General features: G+C 56.4%; 1 protein-coding gene across 3 annotated transcripts in view; it reads right to left on the reverse strand.

Moving 5' to 3' along the window:
• Positions 1 to 590: 590 nt before the first annotated feature.
• zdhhc4 (zinc finger DHHC-type palmitoyltransferase 4) overlaps positions 591 to 17,766 on the reverse strand; it is a 19,795-nt gene continuing 2,619 nt past the window's right edge. The window contains exons 1-7 of one of the 3 annotated variants that reach the window (XM_068002991.1): positions 9,964 to 10,075; positions 9,086 to 9,216; positions 6,610 to 6,683; positions 5,409 to 5,587; positions 4,390 to 4,515; positions 3,183 to 3,322; positions 591 to 1,011 (exon numbers count right to left, since the gene is read on the reverse strand). In XM_068002991.1, the coding sequence (XP_067859092.1) occupies positions 745 to 1,011; positions 3,183 to 3,322; positions 4,390 to 4,515; positions 5,409 to 5,587; positions 6,610 to 6,683; positions 9,086 to 9,208 (909 nt within the window). In that variant the 5' untranslated portion in view covers positions 9,209 to 9,216; positions 9,964 to 10,075 and the 3' untranslated portion in view covers positions 591 to 744. Of the gene's footprint in view, positions 1,012 to 3,077; positions 3,323 to 4,389; positions 4,516 to 5,408; positions 5,588 to 6,609; positions 6,684 to 9,085; positions 9,217 to 9,963; positions 10,076 to 17,766 lie in introns of those variants that run through there. The other 2 variants (XM_068002990.1, XM_068002992.1) reach the window with 2 other exon arrangements.

Below are 17,766 nucleotides of genomic sequence, written 5' to 3' on the forward strand. Positions count from 1 at the left end.
CCTCTGCTGGTCCCTCCTGGTTTCTTCCCCTCACCCTGCAGGAAGTCACCCCCTTTCACTCCTTCTGCTTCACTTTCTCTCTCTCTCTTGGGCGTGACCATCTTCCAGAGCATCATCCAGAAATCTTTCCTCACCACATATATTACAGAGTGTAGCCAACTGGTCCCTGAGCTCAGCATTTCTCTGTGTGCACAACACAACTTTGACACTTTGTGCTAATATACATCGCCTGAATGTCCCACATCATGCAAGTCCCGCCCGTCGCTAGCCCAGCTCCTGATCCTGACATTGCTAAACTCCGCACTTCTATGCCACTCTTGATTTAATTTAACCAATTCTCACTTAATTGCTGGGTCTGGCAGATTCAAGCCCACTGCATTGGTGCCAAACTCCTGTTCAAACCAAACTCATTTCCTCACCTCACAGCTCAAGGGAAATGAGTACAAGCACTGAAGGAGCAACTCTTAGTACAGGGCGGAGAAAGTCCTGGTGTATTGTGGACAAAGTGCCTGAACCAGCCCAAGTGAAACTGATTTTCACAGATGCACAAGATGCCCAATGGAATTTAAGAATGAGGCCTGGGAGTAATCAACCGTTCTCAATTTTAATCATTTAATCAGGCACAGTAGAAAAATAGGTGGTGGTAACTATCGCAATAAAAAAAGACTTAAATTTACAAACTATTTAACTTACTGAACGGAGGACCTTTCACAAAGTGAACGAAAATGTCCGTCTCGGTCTCCGTTATCTGATTTTTTTCTGAACTGTCTCAGGGCTGATAATTTCTTTCACATTTGCGACGAACCCTCTATGATAGATGTTTTCCCATGTGCGTTTGTCTGACCAGCTGTTGTCCACATGACAACTGTTCTTGTGTTTGTACCACTCATTTGAAGTCTGATTGGTCATCACCAGGTAGCAGTGAAAAGCAGTGTAGCCTGCCAGCAGGAAGAAGGTGAGGAGCGTGAAGCCCAGCATGAAGAGGATCCGAGGAAAGGTCAGGAACAGTTTCTGCAGAGGGGACAATCTGTCAGTTATCACAGGCACAGGATAGGAGAAAACATCAGTACCCCGACCAGCAGTGAAAACCACTCCAGCCTCTTCCTCCTACGCAGTTATTTGCCCTCTAGACTACCTTTACAATCAAATTACTATTTTTCATTAGCATTATTTTTAGCGCCTTTCACTACCTCAGGACGTACTAAAGCATTTTACAGCCAATTAAGTACCTTTGAAATGTCACTGTTGTAATGTAGGAAATGTGGCAGCCAATTTGCGCACAGCAAGCTCCCACAAACAGCAATGTGATAATGACCAGATAATCTGTTTTTGTGATGTTGGTTGAGGGATAAATATTGGCCAGGACACTGGGAAGAACACCCCACTCTTCAAAGTAGTGCCATGGGATCTTTTACGTCCACCCGAAAGGGCAGATGGGATCTCGATTTAATGTCTCATCCGAAAGACAGCACCTGCGACAGTGCAGCATTCCTTCAGTAATTCCCTGTAGTGTCAGCCTAGATTTTATGCTCAAGTCTCTGGAGTGGGACTTGAACTCACGCCCTTCTGACTCAGAGGCGAGAGAGCTACCCACTGAGACAAGACTGACATCTTGTAAAACAGGGTGCAGCCATGTCTCAGCAATTTAACCTTAGTGGTTGCAGAAGCAGAGTGCAACCTGGAAACCAGAGGGCAAGGGGTACATTTCTCACCACACTGCTCCAGCAGATTAACAAATTAATCATTGTATGAAATTGAGAACTGGATAACACCCATAATGCTGGACACTAGCGAGGTTGAAAAGAGTAGGAGAGAAGACATGATAAATGGAGATGTAGTGATTAAGTGATGCAATGCTTGGGCTTTAAAAAGCCTGTAGATTGTTGGAACAAAGGACAACTGAGGGAGGTAAGGAGTTCTACAGTTTTGAGGTCCTGGGAGAGAATGAATTAAGTTGGGAATCAATGTGATGAGTATTTATTTCAATTATAATGCAGCTGTAACAAAGCTGTCTTAAGTTTGCTGACAGCAAACTGGATGGGGCTGCAGATAACTGAACAAGTGGACCAAATACATAGAGTTTTGGATAAGTTGGGGTCAGTTTAGTGCAGCAGCCACAAACTATTATTTTGTATTAATTAAGGAACCAGATAAATTTAAGAACTACTGTAAAATTATTTATTGAGTCACTGCTATTATTCATTTGTTCAATAAATATGTTTGGCAGTTAAAGCCTTTGACTTAGGCTTTAACTTGTGAAATCATGTGATAAAATCAGTTGCTGAAATAAAATGAAGTGGGGGGTGGGGGGGGAATAGGGGAGATTACAGTTCAATCCCTGGGCATGCCTATGTGAGGGATATGTGATGCTACCCCCCCCCCCAAAAAAAAACTAGAGTAGAAATAAGTGTGAAAATCCCATCCACAGGCAGGAGTGACTGCACATTAAGCTTCATATGCTGGTGAATTGGGCACATCTCTGATACCACGGACAGCTGACAGCCGAGTGGTAGCATGGAAAGAACAAACCTGCATTCATATAGCACCTTTCATGTTCTCAGGATGTCCCAAAGTACTTCACAGCCAATGAATTACTTTTGAAGTGGGGTCACTATAGTTATAAAGGCAAACATAAGATCCCACAAACATGAATAACCAAATAAACTGTTTTGGTGGTGGTGACTCAGCAATAACTGTGGGCCAAGACACCAGGAGAACTCCCTGTTGCCCTTTGAATAGTCCCATGGGATCTTTTATGCCCACCTGGACGGCAGATGGGGGTCTCTGTTTCATATCTCGTCCAAAAAGTGGTCTAGAGTCATTGAAAGATGGAACGTTTTCCCGTGTTAAATCTGGCATTTGGTTGATATTTTACTTTAAGTTTATAGCAGGTTGTACACCCACAGGCCAAATTCTATTTCCTAATAAATGGTTTTGCTGCCCATTATGTGGAGCAAACAACCTTCGTGTAGTGTAAGGGTTCTGGAAAGTCAGTCAACAGCAACTCAGATTTTTTCACTATGACCTGACTAAATGATACTGATCCTCCAGACTCAAAGAATCGTCAATCGTCATACCTGGACAATAAACAGGATGCCAACGGGCACATGTTCACCCTCAGCATTCACATACATCGCCTGAGATAAGTTAGACATCAGTGCCACCTGAACAAGGAATCTTACTGTCATGGTTCCCACAGCAGCTGCCATCCCCGACAGGGTCACCAGGTACAACAGGAAGTAGCGTATGTTTAACCCCCCGACGCAGTTATTCACCCAGACGCAATGGTGGTCAAATCGATGGACGCACCGGTCACATACTCCTGGGAGGGAGAAGAAGAAATCATTAGGAGATGGCTGTGTGGTGCAGGGGTTAGGCACTGTCCTTTCACTCCTGGTACCCAACTTCAAATCCAGCCCAGACAGGAGGGATGAAAGTCTTTTCTGTCTGCTATTCTGTAAGAGTTCTGCTTGAAATGAGTTAGGGCAGTCTTAAAGTGAGTTCCCAGTGGGTGTCAATTCACTAGAGAAAATGGCCCCTGACTTGGCACTAAGTTGCCAATCCCTTTCAGAAAGGCTGTTCTGGGGATGGGAAGTAACGTTAGAATAGGATGTGCTCTGGCAAGGTACTGAAGGGCACCTGTGGAACTATAGCCAACATGAGGCAGTGCCTTTAGGAGAGTAAGGGAGAAAAACCTGTCTTGATCTCAACTGGCACAACCAGCTCACCACCAGTGCCCATATGCTCTGTCAAACCCTGTTAATTTATGTCAATGGACATAAGTAGCAGAGTTGCTATTTCTTGGTCCTTTAGTTCTCAAGAGTATAATATGCAAAAGTCCAATGTCTCTCTCTCTCTCCTCCACCCCCCCCCCCCCCCCGCACTGATGCGGCATAGCCAGAGCTCTCCCTGTCCACCGGGATTCCCCATTTTTAATCTTCAATTGAGCCTTTTAAATCTTTGTGTGTTTATACAAGGCTTAAAAATAGGAAATCCTGCAAGTTCACTCGTTCTGGTGAATTTTTCACAATTATCAGAAGCTGGTGGCCACAATTTGTAAAGACAGACTACAGAATCCAAACCCTCTCCCCATCTCAAGTCTCACGTGCTCCCCAAGACCCGACTGGCCATGTGCTTTCCCTGACTAGAGAGGTGAATGCACTCCAGTGGCAAAAAATAAATAAAACACTTCTGCAAATACACAGCGAGTCCATCAGAATCTGAAAACCCTTGTCCGTTTGTCAGAACTGATGACGAGTCTATGCCCTAAATGTTAACCTGTCTTTTCACAGATGCTGACTGACCTGCTGTGTATTTCCAGCATTCCTGAATGTATTCTCGATACACACCCACACTCCCGATCACCGTCACATGTTGTAAGTTTCTTACGGCAGTGCTTTGACCGTGCCGGCTTCATGAGTTCGCACGTAGGGCAGACGCGGTCACGTCGATACAAAGTTCCATCGTACGTGTACACTTTTAACAGCTGCTTGAGGTTTGAAGGAGAAATCGTACCTTCGAGAAACAAGCAAGAAATCCACATTAAACTCAAATTATTTTCAGCCGTTACAGATTCTGTGGACAAGTCGAGACATTCACAGCCACAAATCGAAATATTATCTGAAATTCTTTGGCCTGATTTGTAATAATTCCTCTAACTCCCTGCCAAGGGTGCTGAGTGCTCAAAGGAAACCATTAATCAGATGTTTCTCTCCTCTCTCGGGGCAAGCACTGGGCCTCTGCCTGCATCAGGCAACCAGGCTGAGATTGGAAATTCAGGCAGCCTCTCTGTAGCAAGTTCCCGGAGGAGAGACCTGGCTCACTGCACAGCACTGTCTCCAGTTTGGAAAATGTTAACAGAAACAGTGAGTTGGCCCAGCACCAACACACAAACCAAACAAAACACCAATCATGTTTCATTTGTACATCATAATCAAAATTAACGTTAATTTCTCAAGCTACAGAGGGCGGGCAGAGGTGTTAAAAGAATGAAAAGACTTGCATTTATATAGTGCCTTTCACGACCTCAGGATGTCCCAAAGCGCTTTACAGCCAATGAAGCACTTTTGAAGCGTAGATACTGTTGTAATGTCGGAAACGCAGCAGCCAATTTGCGCACAGCAAGGACCCACAAACAGCAATAACCAGATACTTTGTTTTAGTGATGTTGGTTGAAGGATAAATATTAGTCAGGACACTGGAGAGAACTGGGAGTGTCAGTCTAGATTATGTGCACAAGTCTCTGGAGTGCGACTTGAACCCACAACTTTCTGACTCAGAGGCGAGAGTGCTACCCACTCAGCCACGGCTGACATTGAAGAATGGTCTCAGTCAGCTGAGAAAAGATGGCAGCAGATTAACTCGTGGCAGATCTGTCTCCCAAGTTGATTTAACAGTTTGTTTCTTACCAGGGTCTCTGGTGCAGCACAGGTAGAAGAAGTACATCTTCCCAAGCAGCAGGATGTAAGGCAGCAGCAGAATACTGTGTCTGAATCCCAGCTCCAAGCAGTAAGGGACCACTTCCCAGGAATACACTCCATACACAACTACTTCCAACACAAGGTGCAGGACCAGAAAAAAAGAGTTCCTGTTAAAAGAAACAAGAGAAATGTCAGTCTTGATTGGCTTTGTTGGCCCTAATTTTCCCTCAGTACCCCTAAAAGTTGATACATTCTTGTATCCAGAAGGAATTATCCTGTTTATTTACCAATTGGGTCTATGCTCCTGGTAACCTTGCTTTTGCATTGTGCAAATCCATTGGTTCAACAGCTTCTCTCTGTGGACACTCCTCTCTCATTGTAACAGCCACCAGGGCGCCGTTCACACAAGAGCTGTGAATTGATACATATTCCGGAGCAGACTTACAGGAGCAAAGGGATGTGTGTCAGGATCATCCGTTCTCCATGGACACAAATGATTTGGACACGGGGCCCAGAGGATATAACAAAACTTGCCAACAAATTAGGAAGCAGGCAAACTGCGATGTGAAGTTTAAGGGAGTGGGCAGATATGTGGCAAAATAGTTCAATGCAGATAAATGTAAAATAGCACATTTTGAAACAGAGAATAGAAAGATACCTTAAATGGTAAAATTCTCAATGGAGTGTAGGAACAGAGAGATCTAAGGGTGCAGATATATAGGATTTTAGGTAGAAAGAGTCATGAAAAGACCAAATGATATCCTTTGTTTTATAGATAGGCACCCAAATGTAAAACCAATCAGGTGATGATGAATCCGTAATTGGCATTGTTTGGGCCACAGTTGGAATACCGCGTAGTTTGGGCACCCCATTATAGAAAGGATATTGAAGCCGTGGAAAAGATGCAATGCAGATTAAATCAGATGAAACCAGGAATGGGAGACTATGGTTATCATGAGAGGCTTAAAAAACTATTCACTGGAGTAGACAAGGTTATTTGGGGGATCTGATAGAAGTGTTTAAAATTCTTAAATGGTTTGAGCCCAACTGATTCAGCCAGTCAGGATTATTCCCAATCTCAGCTGAACGCAGTATTGTGAGCAGACTGTCGACTGCTGCTAACAGCGTTGTCTGTGCGGAATGTTTGAGGATAGATGTGCACAGGTGATTTGAGAATGTCCAAACTTACCTCCGGTGGATGAGCCTATGTAAAGCCAGCTGCACTGCCACCTGTAGCCACTGAGGAATCACTGGCCGAATCACCTGTTAGAAAGGAAATGGAGGCATAAGAATGAATTGTCATTTATATAGTGCCTTTCACAACCTAGGGATGTCCCAAAGCACACTACAGCCAATTAAGTACTTTTCTTTTTGAGATGTCGTCACTGTTGTAATATAGGAAATGCGGCAGCCAATTTGCGCGCAGCAAGCCCCCATAAACAGCAATGAGATAATGACCAGATAGTCTGGATTTTTTTGTGATGTTGATGGAGGGATAAATTATTAGCCAGGACACCAGGGAGAACTCCCCTGCTCTTCTTCGTATAGTGCCATGGGATTTTTTACATCCACCCGAGGGGGCAGACGGGGCCTCGGTTTAACATCTCATCCGAAAGACAGCACCTCCGACAGCGCAGAACTCCCTCAGCACTGCACTGGGAGTGTCAGCCTAGATTATGTGGTCAAGTCTCTGGAGTGGGACTTGAACCCACGACCTTCTGTCTCAGGTGAGAGTGCTATCACTGAGCCAAGGCTGAGAAAAGCAATGCCACCGTCTGAAAATGGGACAAACATTCAGAGCCAGCTGCATGAGGAAACCCAGTTCCCCCTTCTGCTCCCCATTGCACCATTCTTGTTTGTTTAAGATTATGAGAAGTTTGGAGAATTTGGATCCCAGCATGTTTTTATGTTGTATACAGAATTCAAGAACAAATTCAAATGATGGATGACAAAAGAAAAATAGGAAATTCAGGCAATTTTCTTTTTAGTAAAAGAATGATAAACATGTGGAACAGATGACCAGCAAGAGTGGTGGAACAAGAAACTATAAAGGGTTCAAAAAGGGATGAGAGAAGTCAGGCAAATAGAATGCAGGGTTATCACAATTACGAGGGATGTGGCCTTGCAAGTGTCACCCACATTCCGAGAACAAACATAAAATAATATTTTGGGATACAGTATAGGTTTAATTTGAGACATGACGTGGTGAGTGTAACATGCTCGGGAGGAACAGGTGACTTTGGACCTATGGTTCCCAAGGGTCTCCACCACTGGGTCACTTCTGGGTCTGTTGTAGACTGTTTGATAGAGATTGATTGCTATGATTGGTCAACCACTCCATTATCATTGTATCATGTGACTACCAGGATGGTAGAAGGCGAACTAAGATGGACCTTGTTTTTTTAAATACATCAAAGTAATTTTGTGGCAAGCTGCATGGCGAGGTGAGAGGGACCAATGATCTACTCCTGCTTGAAATTATTACAATTCCTTATATCTCCATGACAACAGCTGTTGTCATGGTAACACAGCTCTCATCAGGCTCTGAGATGAAAAACTGCAAACAAAACCTCTTCCTCGTGACAAACCCTGAGAAATTTCAGATCCGTTCAGCACTCATCATCCTCTGCCTTCAACTGCACCAAAGTATTAACTGTTATTGAAGGAAAGGCTATACAATTACCAGTGTCTGTAAATGAAGGCCAAACATAAGCAATTTCAATTACCCTTATTGATGGAAGAGAAACAAATCTCTCTCTAAAACCTTCAAGGTAGACAGCAAGGCTTTGGATACTGCCTGCTATCGGGAAGTGCGCACCCCACCGATTCCAGGACTTCCTGATGCCTGTATATCCAGACAGGGTTTCAGCCAGAGACCGAGGATTTAACCTGTTCTGGGAGCATCATGCACAAACAGATGGTCAGTTGCAATACAGGTGGCCATGTGGCCCATCAAGCCTGTACAGGTGCTAGCTTCACATCCCACTGCCCTGCTCTTTCCCTATAGCCTTTAATATTTTTCTTTAAGTGTTTATCCAGTTCACCTTTAAATATAGTGATTGAGTCAGTTTCAATATTTATGTGTAGAATCATAGGAATTTCTGGACAGAGGGACCTAGAGAGCGACATAGAGACCTAGAGAGCGACATAGATAAATAATTGACAGAAACAAAAAGGGAGAGTCCAAGAAAGAAAATACATCAACTTCATAACAGAACCAGTTAGAAAATCTGGCCACAGGCACCTCGCAGGAGAGCATTTAACTGAGGCAAGCTGCACTCGTTTTACTGACACTGTTGTGCTGCTTGGCCCACAAGAAGCAATTGGGTGTGTCTCACACCAGCACAGACCACTGCTCCATTTTTATTCGGAGGCTCTAATCTCAAATCAGTCTCTAGTCTAATCACTGTTTCAAAGCATTTACTCCAGTTCAGAAAGCTATTTAGTTATAGGAGGGCATCACAGCCAAGCTCTACCCTGTCAGGCAGACACTTTCCAGCAGAGGTCACTGGATAGCGATCAGGAGCAGGAACCCTGGCTGCTTTTCTCTTTTCTAGCCCTGGGACGCGGAGGCCAATTGTAGCACTTATACTCCCATCCCTCGGAAATCAGCTGGTTCAACACAGATCTGGGATGGAAACAGGTTGCTATTAAATTGCAGTTACCTGAATCACGTGATGCGAGATCCTTGCAAAGTACTCCTGGCTTTGTCGTGAGAACTTGATGGCCACCACCATGCAGGAGAGGCAAATAGCCAAGTAAATGAGGAAGAGAATAAGGAAATCCATGTCCCTGCCTAAAATAAAAGAACTCAGTATCAAAGCTGGGAGCCGTGCAGCTGTTGAGGCCAACACATGGGAGATGGAACAAACTGCGTCAAAATAGCTAGGTTTACTAATGCATTTTACTAGTGCCTCCGAATGTTGGGGCTGTAGGTTCAATAAGTGTATTTTCCATGGTAATCAGAATCAGAGCTAAGCATGGGAGTAAATCAGGAATCGCTGAGAGAGGAACCAGTGTTGGAATTGTCACTGGATTGATGTCTTTTCAGTCCAGCACGAAGTTGTGATGCTCTATATTATTAAAATGAAATTTTAAAGGAATGACAAATGCATTCTCTTAAAGCACCTTTAATATATCACCAGTTTGAAGTAATATTGCATTAGATACAGGGGCTACAAGGGAGCCACATCATAACCTAGGTGCTGTGCAGGAACTCAGTAATACCAGAGCTTTAAGGGGAGTGCACCATAATTAGAGGTCTATTTTGGGTTAGCCAGGTGGCTGACACACAGAACATCAAAAGAGTCTGCAGACTAAGCTACTGAGAAAACCACACTGAGAATTTCTGTTTCCTTAATATGGGGCACACATTACATCTCCTGAGGGACATATCAGACCCATGCAGGTACAGAGAGCTCCAGCACAAGTTGGCAAGTGTGTGCAGTGATACTGCAAGAGTTTAACCAGCTAAAAGCATATGGTTTACTAGGACAGAACGCTGCTAAGCTTTCCATTGCTTGGCCACCTAGAACCACTTTACCTGTTAGGGCACAGGCTTGCCTTTTATAAGGAAATGCTTCTGGAACTGAGTGGGAAGAATCCTGGCCCCCAGTGACAGGTCTACCCTTCCAGGTTTCATCAATAAGCCAGGCTGGCTGGTCAACCATCAGTTATGTTCTGGGTTACCTGTGGTGGATCTGCCTGGTTCAGTTATTGGATTAGTGAGTCTGTCACATTGCGTTGACTCAGTTCCAATTTCCTATTGCCAGGTGTGTCATCCTGGTGCTAACTGAGCCCCAGAAACCAGATTTACCTCTACGTCTCTCTCACTCTGCACCCAGGCACTCCCACTCCCTCTCCCACTCTGCACCCAGGCTCTCCCCCTGCACCCAGGCTCTCCCCCTGCACCCCTCCCCCTGCACCCCCCTCCCCCTGCACCCCCCTCCCCCTGCACCCCCCTCCCCCTGCACCCCCCTCCCCCTGCACCCCCCTCCCCCTGCACCCCCCTCCCCCTGCACCCAGGCCCTCCCTCTCCCTCTGCACCCCCTCCTCTCCCTCTCCCTCTCCACCCCCTCCTCTCCCTCTCCTCTCCACCCCCTCCTCTCCCTCCCTCTCCACCCCCTCCCCTCCCTCCCTCCCCACCCCCTCCCCTCCCTCCCTCCCTCTCCACCCCCTCCCCTCCCTCCCTCTCCACCCCCTCCCCTCCCTCCCTCCCTCCCTCTCCACCCCCTCCCCTCCCTCCTCCCTCTCTCCACCCCCTCCCCTCCCTCCCCCTCCCTTCTCTCCTCACCCCCTCCCCTCCCTCCCTCCTCCCTCTCTCCACCCCTCCCCTCCCCTCCTCCACCTCCTCACTCCCTCCCTCTCCCTCTCCTCCCTCCCTCTCCACCCAGGCTCCCCTCCCTCCCTCCCTCTCCCTCCCCCCTCCCTCTCCACCCAGGCTCCCCTCCCTCCCTCCCTCTCCACCCAGGCTCCCCTCCCTCCCTCCCTCTTCCACCCAGGCTCCCCTCCCTCCCTCCCTCCCTCCCTCTCCACCCAGGGCTCCCCTCCCCCTCCTCTCCCCCTCTCACCAGCTCCGCTCCCCTCCCTCCCTCCCTCTCCACCCAGGCTCCGCTCCCCTCCCTCCCTCCCTCCCTCCCTCTCCACCCAGGCTCCCCTCCCTCCCTCCCTCCTCCCTCTCCACCCAGGCTCCCCTCCCTCCCTCCCTCCCTCCCTCTCCACCCAGGCTCCGCTCCTCCCTCCTCCCTCTCCACCCAGGCTCCCCTCCCTCCCTCCCTCCCTCTCCACCCAGGCTCCCCTCCCTCCCTCCCTCCCTCCCTCTCCACCCAGGCTCCCTCACTCCCTCCCTCCCTCCCTCCTCCACCCAGGCTCCCCTCCCTCCCTCCCTCCCTCCCTCCCTCCTCTCCACCCAGGCTCCCCTCCCTCCCTCCCTCCCTCCCTCTCCACCCAGGCTCCCCTCCCTCCCTCCCTCCCTCCCTCTCCACCAGGCTCCCCTCCCTCCCTCCCTCCCTCCCTCTCCACCCAGGCTCCCCTCCCTCCCTCCCTCTCCACCCAGGCTCCCTCCCTCCCTCCCTCCCTCCCTCCCTCCCTCCCTCCCTCTCCACCCAGGCTCCCCTCCCTCCCTCCCTCCCTCCTCCCTCCCTCTCCACCCAGGCTCCCCTCCTCCCTCCCTCTCCACCAGCTCCCTCCTCCCTCTCCACCAGCTCCTCCCTCCCTCCTCCCTCCCTCTCCACCCAGGCTCCCCTCCCTCCCTCCCTCCCTCCCTCTCCAACCCAGGCTCCCCTCCCTCCCTCCCTCCCTCCCTCTCCACCCAGGCTCCCCTCCCTCCCTCCCTCCCTCTCCACCCAGCTCCCCTCCCTCCTCCTCCCTCCCTCTCCACCCAGGCTCCCCTCCTCCCTCCTCCCTCTCCACCCAGGCTCCCCTCCCTCCCTCCTCCCTCTCCACCCAGGCTCCCCTCCCTCCCTCCCTCCCTCTCCACCCAGGCTCCCCTCCCTCCCTCCCTCTCCACCCAGGCTCCCCTCCCTCCCTCCCTCCCTCCCTCTCCACCCAGGCTCCCCTCCCTCCCTCCCTCCCTCCCTCCCTCTCCACCCAGGCTCCCCTCCCTCCCTCCCTCTCCACCCAGGCTCCCCTCCCTCCCTCCCTCCCTCTCCACCCAGCTCCCCTCCCTCCCTCCCTCCCTCTCCACCCAGGCTCCCCTCCCTCCCTCCCTCCCTCTCCACCCAGGCTCCCCTCCCTCCCTCCCTCCCTCTCCACCCAGGCTCCCCTCCCTCCTCCCTCCCTCTCCACCCAGGCTCCCCTCCCTCCCTCCCTCCTCTCACCCAGGCTCCCTCCCTCCCTCCCTCCCTCTCCACCCAGGCTCCCCTCCCTCCCTCCCTCCCTCTCCACCCAGGCTCCCCTCCCTCCCTCCCTCCCTCTCCACCCAGGCTCCCCTCCCTCCCTCCCTCCCTCTCCACCCAGGCTCCCCTCCCTCCCTCCCTCCTCCTCTCCACCCAGGCTCCCCTCCCTCCTCCCTCCTCCCTCTCCACCCAGGCTCCCCTCCCTGCCCTCCCTCCCTCCCTCTCCACCCAGGCTCCCCTCCCTCCCTCCCTCCCTCCCTCTCCACCCAGGCTCCCCTCCCTCCCTCCCTCCCTCTCACCCAGGCTCCCCTCCCTCCCTCCCTCCCTCCCTCTCCACCCAGGCTCCCCTTCCTCCCTCCCTCCCTCCCTCTCCACCCAGGCTCCCCTCCCTCCCTCCCTCCCTCCCTCCCTCCCTCCCTCTCCACCCAGGCTCCCTCCCTCCCCTCCCTCCCTCTCCACCCAGGCTCCCTCCCTCCCTCCCTCCCTCCCTCTCCACCAGGCTCCCCTCCCTCCTCCCTCCCTCCCTCCCTCTCCACCCAGGCTCCCCTCCCTCCCTCCCTCCCTCCCTCTCCACCCAGGCTCCCCTTGCTCCCTCCCTCCCTCCTCTCCACCCAGGCTCCCCTCCCTCCCTCCCTCCCTCCCTCCCTCCCTCTCCACCCAGGCTCCCCTCCCTCCCTCCCTCCCTCCCTCCCTCTCCACCCAGGCTCCCCTCCCTCCCTCCCTCCCTCCCTCCCTCTCCACCCAGGCTCCCCTCCTCCCTCCCTCCCTCCCTCCCTCTCCACCCAGGCTCCCTCCCTCCCTCCCTCCCTCCCTCCCTCTCCACCCAGGCTCCCCTCCCTCCCTCCCTCCCTCCCTCTCCACCCAGGCTCCCTCCCTCCCTCCCTCCCTCCCTCCTCCTCTCCACCCAGGCTCCCCTCCCTCCCTCCCTCCCTCCCTCCCTCTCCACCCAGGCTCCCCTCCCTCCCTCCCTCCCTCCCTCTCCACCCAGGCTCCCCTCCCTCCCTCCCTCCCTCTCCACCCAGGCTCCCCTCCCTCCCTCCCTCCCTCCCTCTCCACCCAGGCTCCCCTCCCTCCCTCCCTCCCTCTCCACCCAGGCTCCCCTCCCTCCCTCCCTCCCTCTCCACCCAGGCTCCCCTCCCTCCTCCCTCCCTCCCTCTCCACCCAGGCTCCCCTCCCTCCCTCCCTCTCCACCCAGGCTCCCCTCCCTCCCTCCTCTCCACCCAGGCTCCCCTCCCTCCCTCCCTCCCTCTCCACCCAGGCTCCCCTCCCTCCCTCCCTCTCCACCAGGCTCCCCTCCCTCCCTCCCTCTCCACCCAGGCTCCCCTCCCTCCCTCCCTCTCCACCCAGGCTCCCCTCCCTCCCTCCCTCTCCACCCAGGCTCCCCTCCCTCCTCCCTCCCTCTCCACCCAGGCTCCCCTCCCTCCCTCCTCTCCACCCAGGCTCCCCTCCCTCCCTCCCTCCTCCACCCAGGCTCCCCTCCCTCCCCTCCCTCTCCACCCAGGCTCCCCTCCTCCCTCCCTCCCTCCCTCTCCACCCAGGCTCCCTCCTCCCTCCCTCCCTCCCTCTCCACCCAGGCTCCCCTCCCTCCCTCCCTCCCTCCCTCTCCACCCAGGCTCCCCTCCTCCCTCCCTCTCCACCCAGCTCCCCTCCCTCCCTCCCTCTCCACCCAGGCTCCCCTCCCTCCTCCCTCTCCACCCAGGCTCCCCTCCCTCCCTCCCTCTCCACCAGGCTCCCCTCCCTCCTCCCTCTCCACCCAGGCTCCCCTCCCTCCCTCCCTCCCTCTCCACCCAGGCTCCCCTCCCTCCCTCCCTCCCTCTCCACCCAGGCTCCCCTCCCTCCCTCCCTCCCTCTCCACCCAGGCTCCCCTCCTCCCTCCCTCTCCACCCAGGCTCCCCTCCCTCCCTCCCTCCCTCTCCACCCAGGCTCCCCTCCCTCCCTCCCTCCCTCTCCACCCAGGCTCCCCTCCCTCCCTCCCTCCCTCTCCACCCAGGCTCCCCTCCCTCCCTCCTCCCTCTCCACCCAGGCTCCCTCCCTCCCTCCCTCCCTCTCCACCCAGGCTCCCCTCCCTCCCTCCCTCCCTCCCTCTCCACCCAGGCTCCCCTCCCTCCCTCCCTCCCTCTCCACCCAGGCTCCCCTCCCTCCCTCCCTCCTCCCTCCCTCCCTCTCCACCCAGGCTCCCCTCCCTCCCTCCCTCCCTCCCTCCCTCTCCACCAGGCTCCCCTCCCTCCCTCCCTCCCTCTCCACCAGGCTCCCCTCCCTCCCTCCCTCTCCACCAGGCTCCCCTCCCTCCCTCCTCTCTCTCCACCCAGGCTCCCCTCCCTCCCTCCCTCCCTCCCTCCCTCTCCACCCAGGCTCCCCTCCCTCCCTCTCCACCAGGCTCCCCTCCCTCCTCTCCACCCAGGCTCCCCTCCCTCCCTCTCCACCCAGGCTCCCCTCCCTCCCTCCCTCCTCCCAGGCTCCCTCCCTCCCTCCCTCCCTCCCTCTCCACCCAGGCTCCCCTCCCTCCCTCCCTCCCTCTCCACCCAGGCTCCCCTCCCTCCTCCCTCCCTCCCTCTCCACCCAGGCTCCCCTCCCTCCCTCCCTCCCTCCCTCTCCACCCAGGCTCCCCTCCCTCCCTCCCTCCCTCTCCACCCAGGCTCCCTCCCTCCCTCCCTCCCTCCCTCTCCACCCAGGCTCCCCTCCTCCCTCCCTCTCCACCCAGGCTCCCCTCCCTCCCTCCCTCCCTCTCCACCCAGGCTCCCCTCCCTCCTCCCTCTCCACCCAGGCTCCCCTCCCTCCCTCCCTCCCTCCCTCCCTCCCTCCCTCTCACCCAGGCTCCCCTCCCTCCCTCCCTCCCTCCCTCTCCACCCAGGCTCCCCTCCCTCCCTCCCTCCCTCCCTCCCTCTCCACCCAGGCTCCCCTCCTCCCTCCCTCCCTCCCTCTCCACCCAGGCTCCCTCCCTCCCTCCCTCCTCCCTCTCCACCAGGCTCCCCTCCCTCCTCCTCCCTCCTCCCTCCCTCCCTCTCCACCCAGGCTCCCCTCCCTCCCTCCCTCCCTCCCTCTCCACCCAGGCTCCCCTCCCTCCTCCCTCCCTCTCCACCCAGGCTCCCCTCCCTCCCTCTCCACCCAGGCTCCCCTCCCTCCCTCCCTCCTCCTCTCCACCCAGGCTCCCCTCCCTCCCTCCCTCTCCACCCAGGCTCCCTCCTCCCTCCCTCTCCACCAGGTCCCCTCCCTCTCCCTCTCCACCCAGGCTCCCCTCTCCCTCCCTCCTCTCCACCCAGGCTCCCCTCCCTCCCTCCCTCTCCACCCAGGCTCCCCTCCCTCCCTCCCTCCCTCTCCACCCAGGCTCCCCTCCCTCCCTCCCTCTCCACCCAGGCTCCCCTCCCTCCCTCCCTCTCCACCCAGGCTCCCCTCCTCCCTCCTCCCTCTCACCCAGGCTCCCTCCCTCCCTCCCTCTCCACCCAGGCTCCCCTCCCTCCCTCCCTCTCCACCAGGCTCCCTCCCTCCCTCCCTCTCCACCCAGGCTCCCCTCCCTCCCTCCCTCCTCCCTCTCCACCCAGGCTCCCCTCCTCCCTCCCTCCCTCTCCACCCAGGCTCCCCTCCCTCCTCCCTCCCTCCCTCTCCACCCAGGCTCCCCTCCCTCCCTCCCTCCCTCCCTCCCTCTCCACCCAGGCTCCCCTCCCTCCTCTCCCTCCCTCCCTCCCTCTCCACCCAGGAACCCTCCCTCCCTCCCTCCCTCCCTCCTCCTCCTCCCTCTCCACCCAGGCTCCCCTCCCTCCCTCTCCACCCAGGCTCCCCTCCTCCTCCCTCTCCACCCAGGCTCCCCTCCCTCCCTCTCCACCCAGGCTCCCCTCCCTCCCTCTCCACCCAGGCTCCCCTCCCTCCTCCCTCCTCCCTCCCTCTCCACCCAGGCTCCCCTCCCTCCCTCCCTCCTCCCTCCCTCCCTCTCCACCCAGGCTCCCCTCCCTCCCTCCCTCCTCTCCACCCAGGCTCCCCTCCCTCCCTCCCTCCCTCTCTCACCCAGGCTCCCTCCCTCCCTCCTCCCTCTCCACCCAGGCTCCCCTCCCTCCCTCCCTCCCTCCTCTCCACCAGGCTCCCCTCCCTCCCTCCCTCCCTCTCCACCCAGGCTCCCCTCCCTCCTCCCTCTCCACCCAGGCTCCCCTCCCTCCCTCCCTCTCCACCCAGGCTCCCCTCCCTCCCTCCCTCCCTCTCCACCCAGGCTCCCTCCTCCCTCCTCCCTCTCCACCCAGGCTCCCCTCCCTCCCTCCCTCCCTCTCCACCCAGCTCCCTCCTCCCTCCCCCTCTCCACCCAGGCTCCCTCCTCCCTCTCCTCCCTCCCTCCCCTCTCCACCCAGGCTCCCCTCCATCCCTCCCTCCCTCCCTCTCACCCAGGCTCCCTCCCTCCCTCTCCCTCCCTCCCTCTCCACCCAGGCTCCCCTCCCTCCTCCTCTCTCCCTCTCCACCAGGCTCCCCTCCTCCTCCCTCCCTCCCTCCCTCTCACCCAGGCTCCCCTCCCTCCCTCCCTCCCTCTCCACCCAGGCTCCCTCCCTCCCTCCCTCCTCCCTCTCCACCCAGGCTCCCCTCCCTCCCTCCCTCCCTCCCTCCCTCCCTCTCCACCCAGGCTCCCCTCCCTCCCTCCCTCTCCACCCAGGCTCCCTCCCTCCCTCCCTCTCCACCCAGGCTCCCCTCCCTCCCTCCCTCCTCTCCACCCAGGCTCCCCTCCCTCCCTCCCTCCCTCTCCACCCAGGCTCCCCTCCCTCCTCCCTCTCCCTCTCCACCCAGGCTCCCCTCCCTCCCTCCCTCCCTCTCCACCCAGGCTCCCTCCCTCCTCCCTCCCTCTCCACCCAGGCTCCCTCCCTCCCTCCCTCCCTCCTCCCTCCCTCTCCACCCAGGCTCCCCTCCCTCCCTCCCTCCCTCCCTCCCTCTCCACCCAGGCTCCCCTCCCTCCCTCCCTCCCTCCCTCTCTCTCACCCAGGCTCCCTCCTCCCTCCCTCCCTCCCTCCCTCCCTCTCCACCCAGGCTCCCCTCCCTCCCTCCCTCCCTCTCCACCCAGGCTCCCCTCCCTCCCTCCCTCCCTCCCTCTCCACCCAGGGCTCCCCTCCCTCCCTCCCTCCCTCCCTCCCTCTCCACCCAGGCTCCCCTCCCTCCTCCCTCCCTCCCTCTCCACCCAGGCTCCCCTCCCTCCCTCCCTCCCTCCCTCTCCACCCAGCTCCCCTCCCTCCCTCCCTCCCTCCCCTCTCCACCCAGCTCCCCTCCCTCCCTCCCTCCCTCCCTCTCCACCCAGCTCCCCTCCCTCCCTCCCTCCCTCCCTCTCCACCCAGGCTCCCCTCCCTCCCTCCCTCCCTCCTCTCCACCCAGGCTCCCCTCCCTCCCTCCCTCCCTCCCTCTCCACCCAGGCTCCCCTCCCTCCTCCCTCCCTCCCTCCCTCTCCACCCAGGCTCCCTCCCTCCCTCCCTCCCTCCCTCCCTCCCTCCCTCTCCACCCAGGCTCCCCTCCTCCCTCCCTCCCTCCCTCCCTCCCTCTCCACCCAA

Source organism: Heptranchias perlo, chromosome 22, assembly GCF_035084215.1.
Source record: "Heptranchias perlo isolate sHepPer1 chromosome 22, sHepPer1.hap1, whole genome shotgun sequence".
Lineage (NCBI taxonomy): Eukaryota > Metazoa > Chordata > Chondrichthyes > Hexanchiformes > Hexanchidae > Heptranchias > Heptranchias perlo.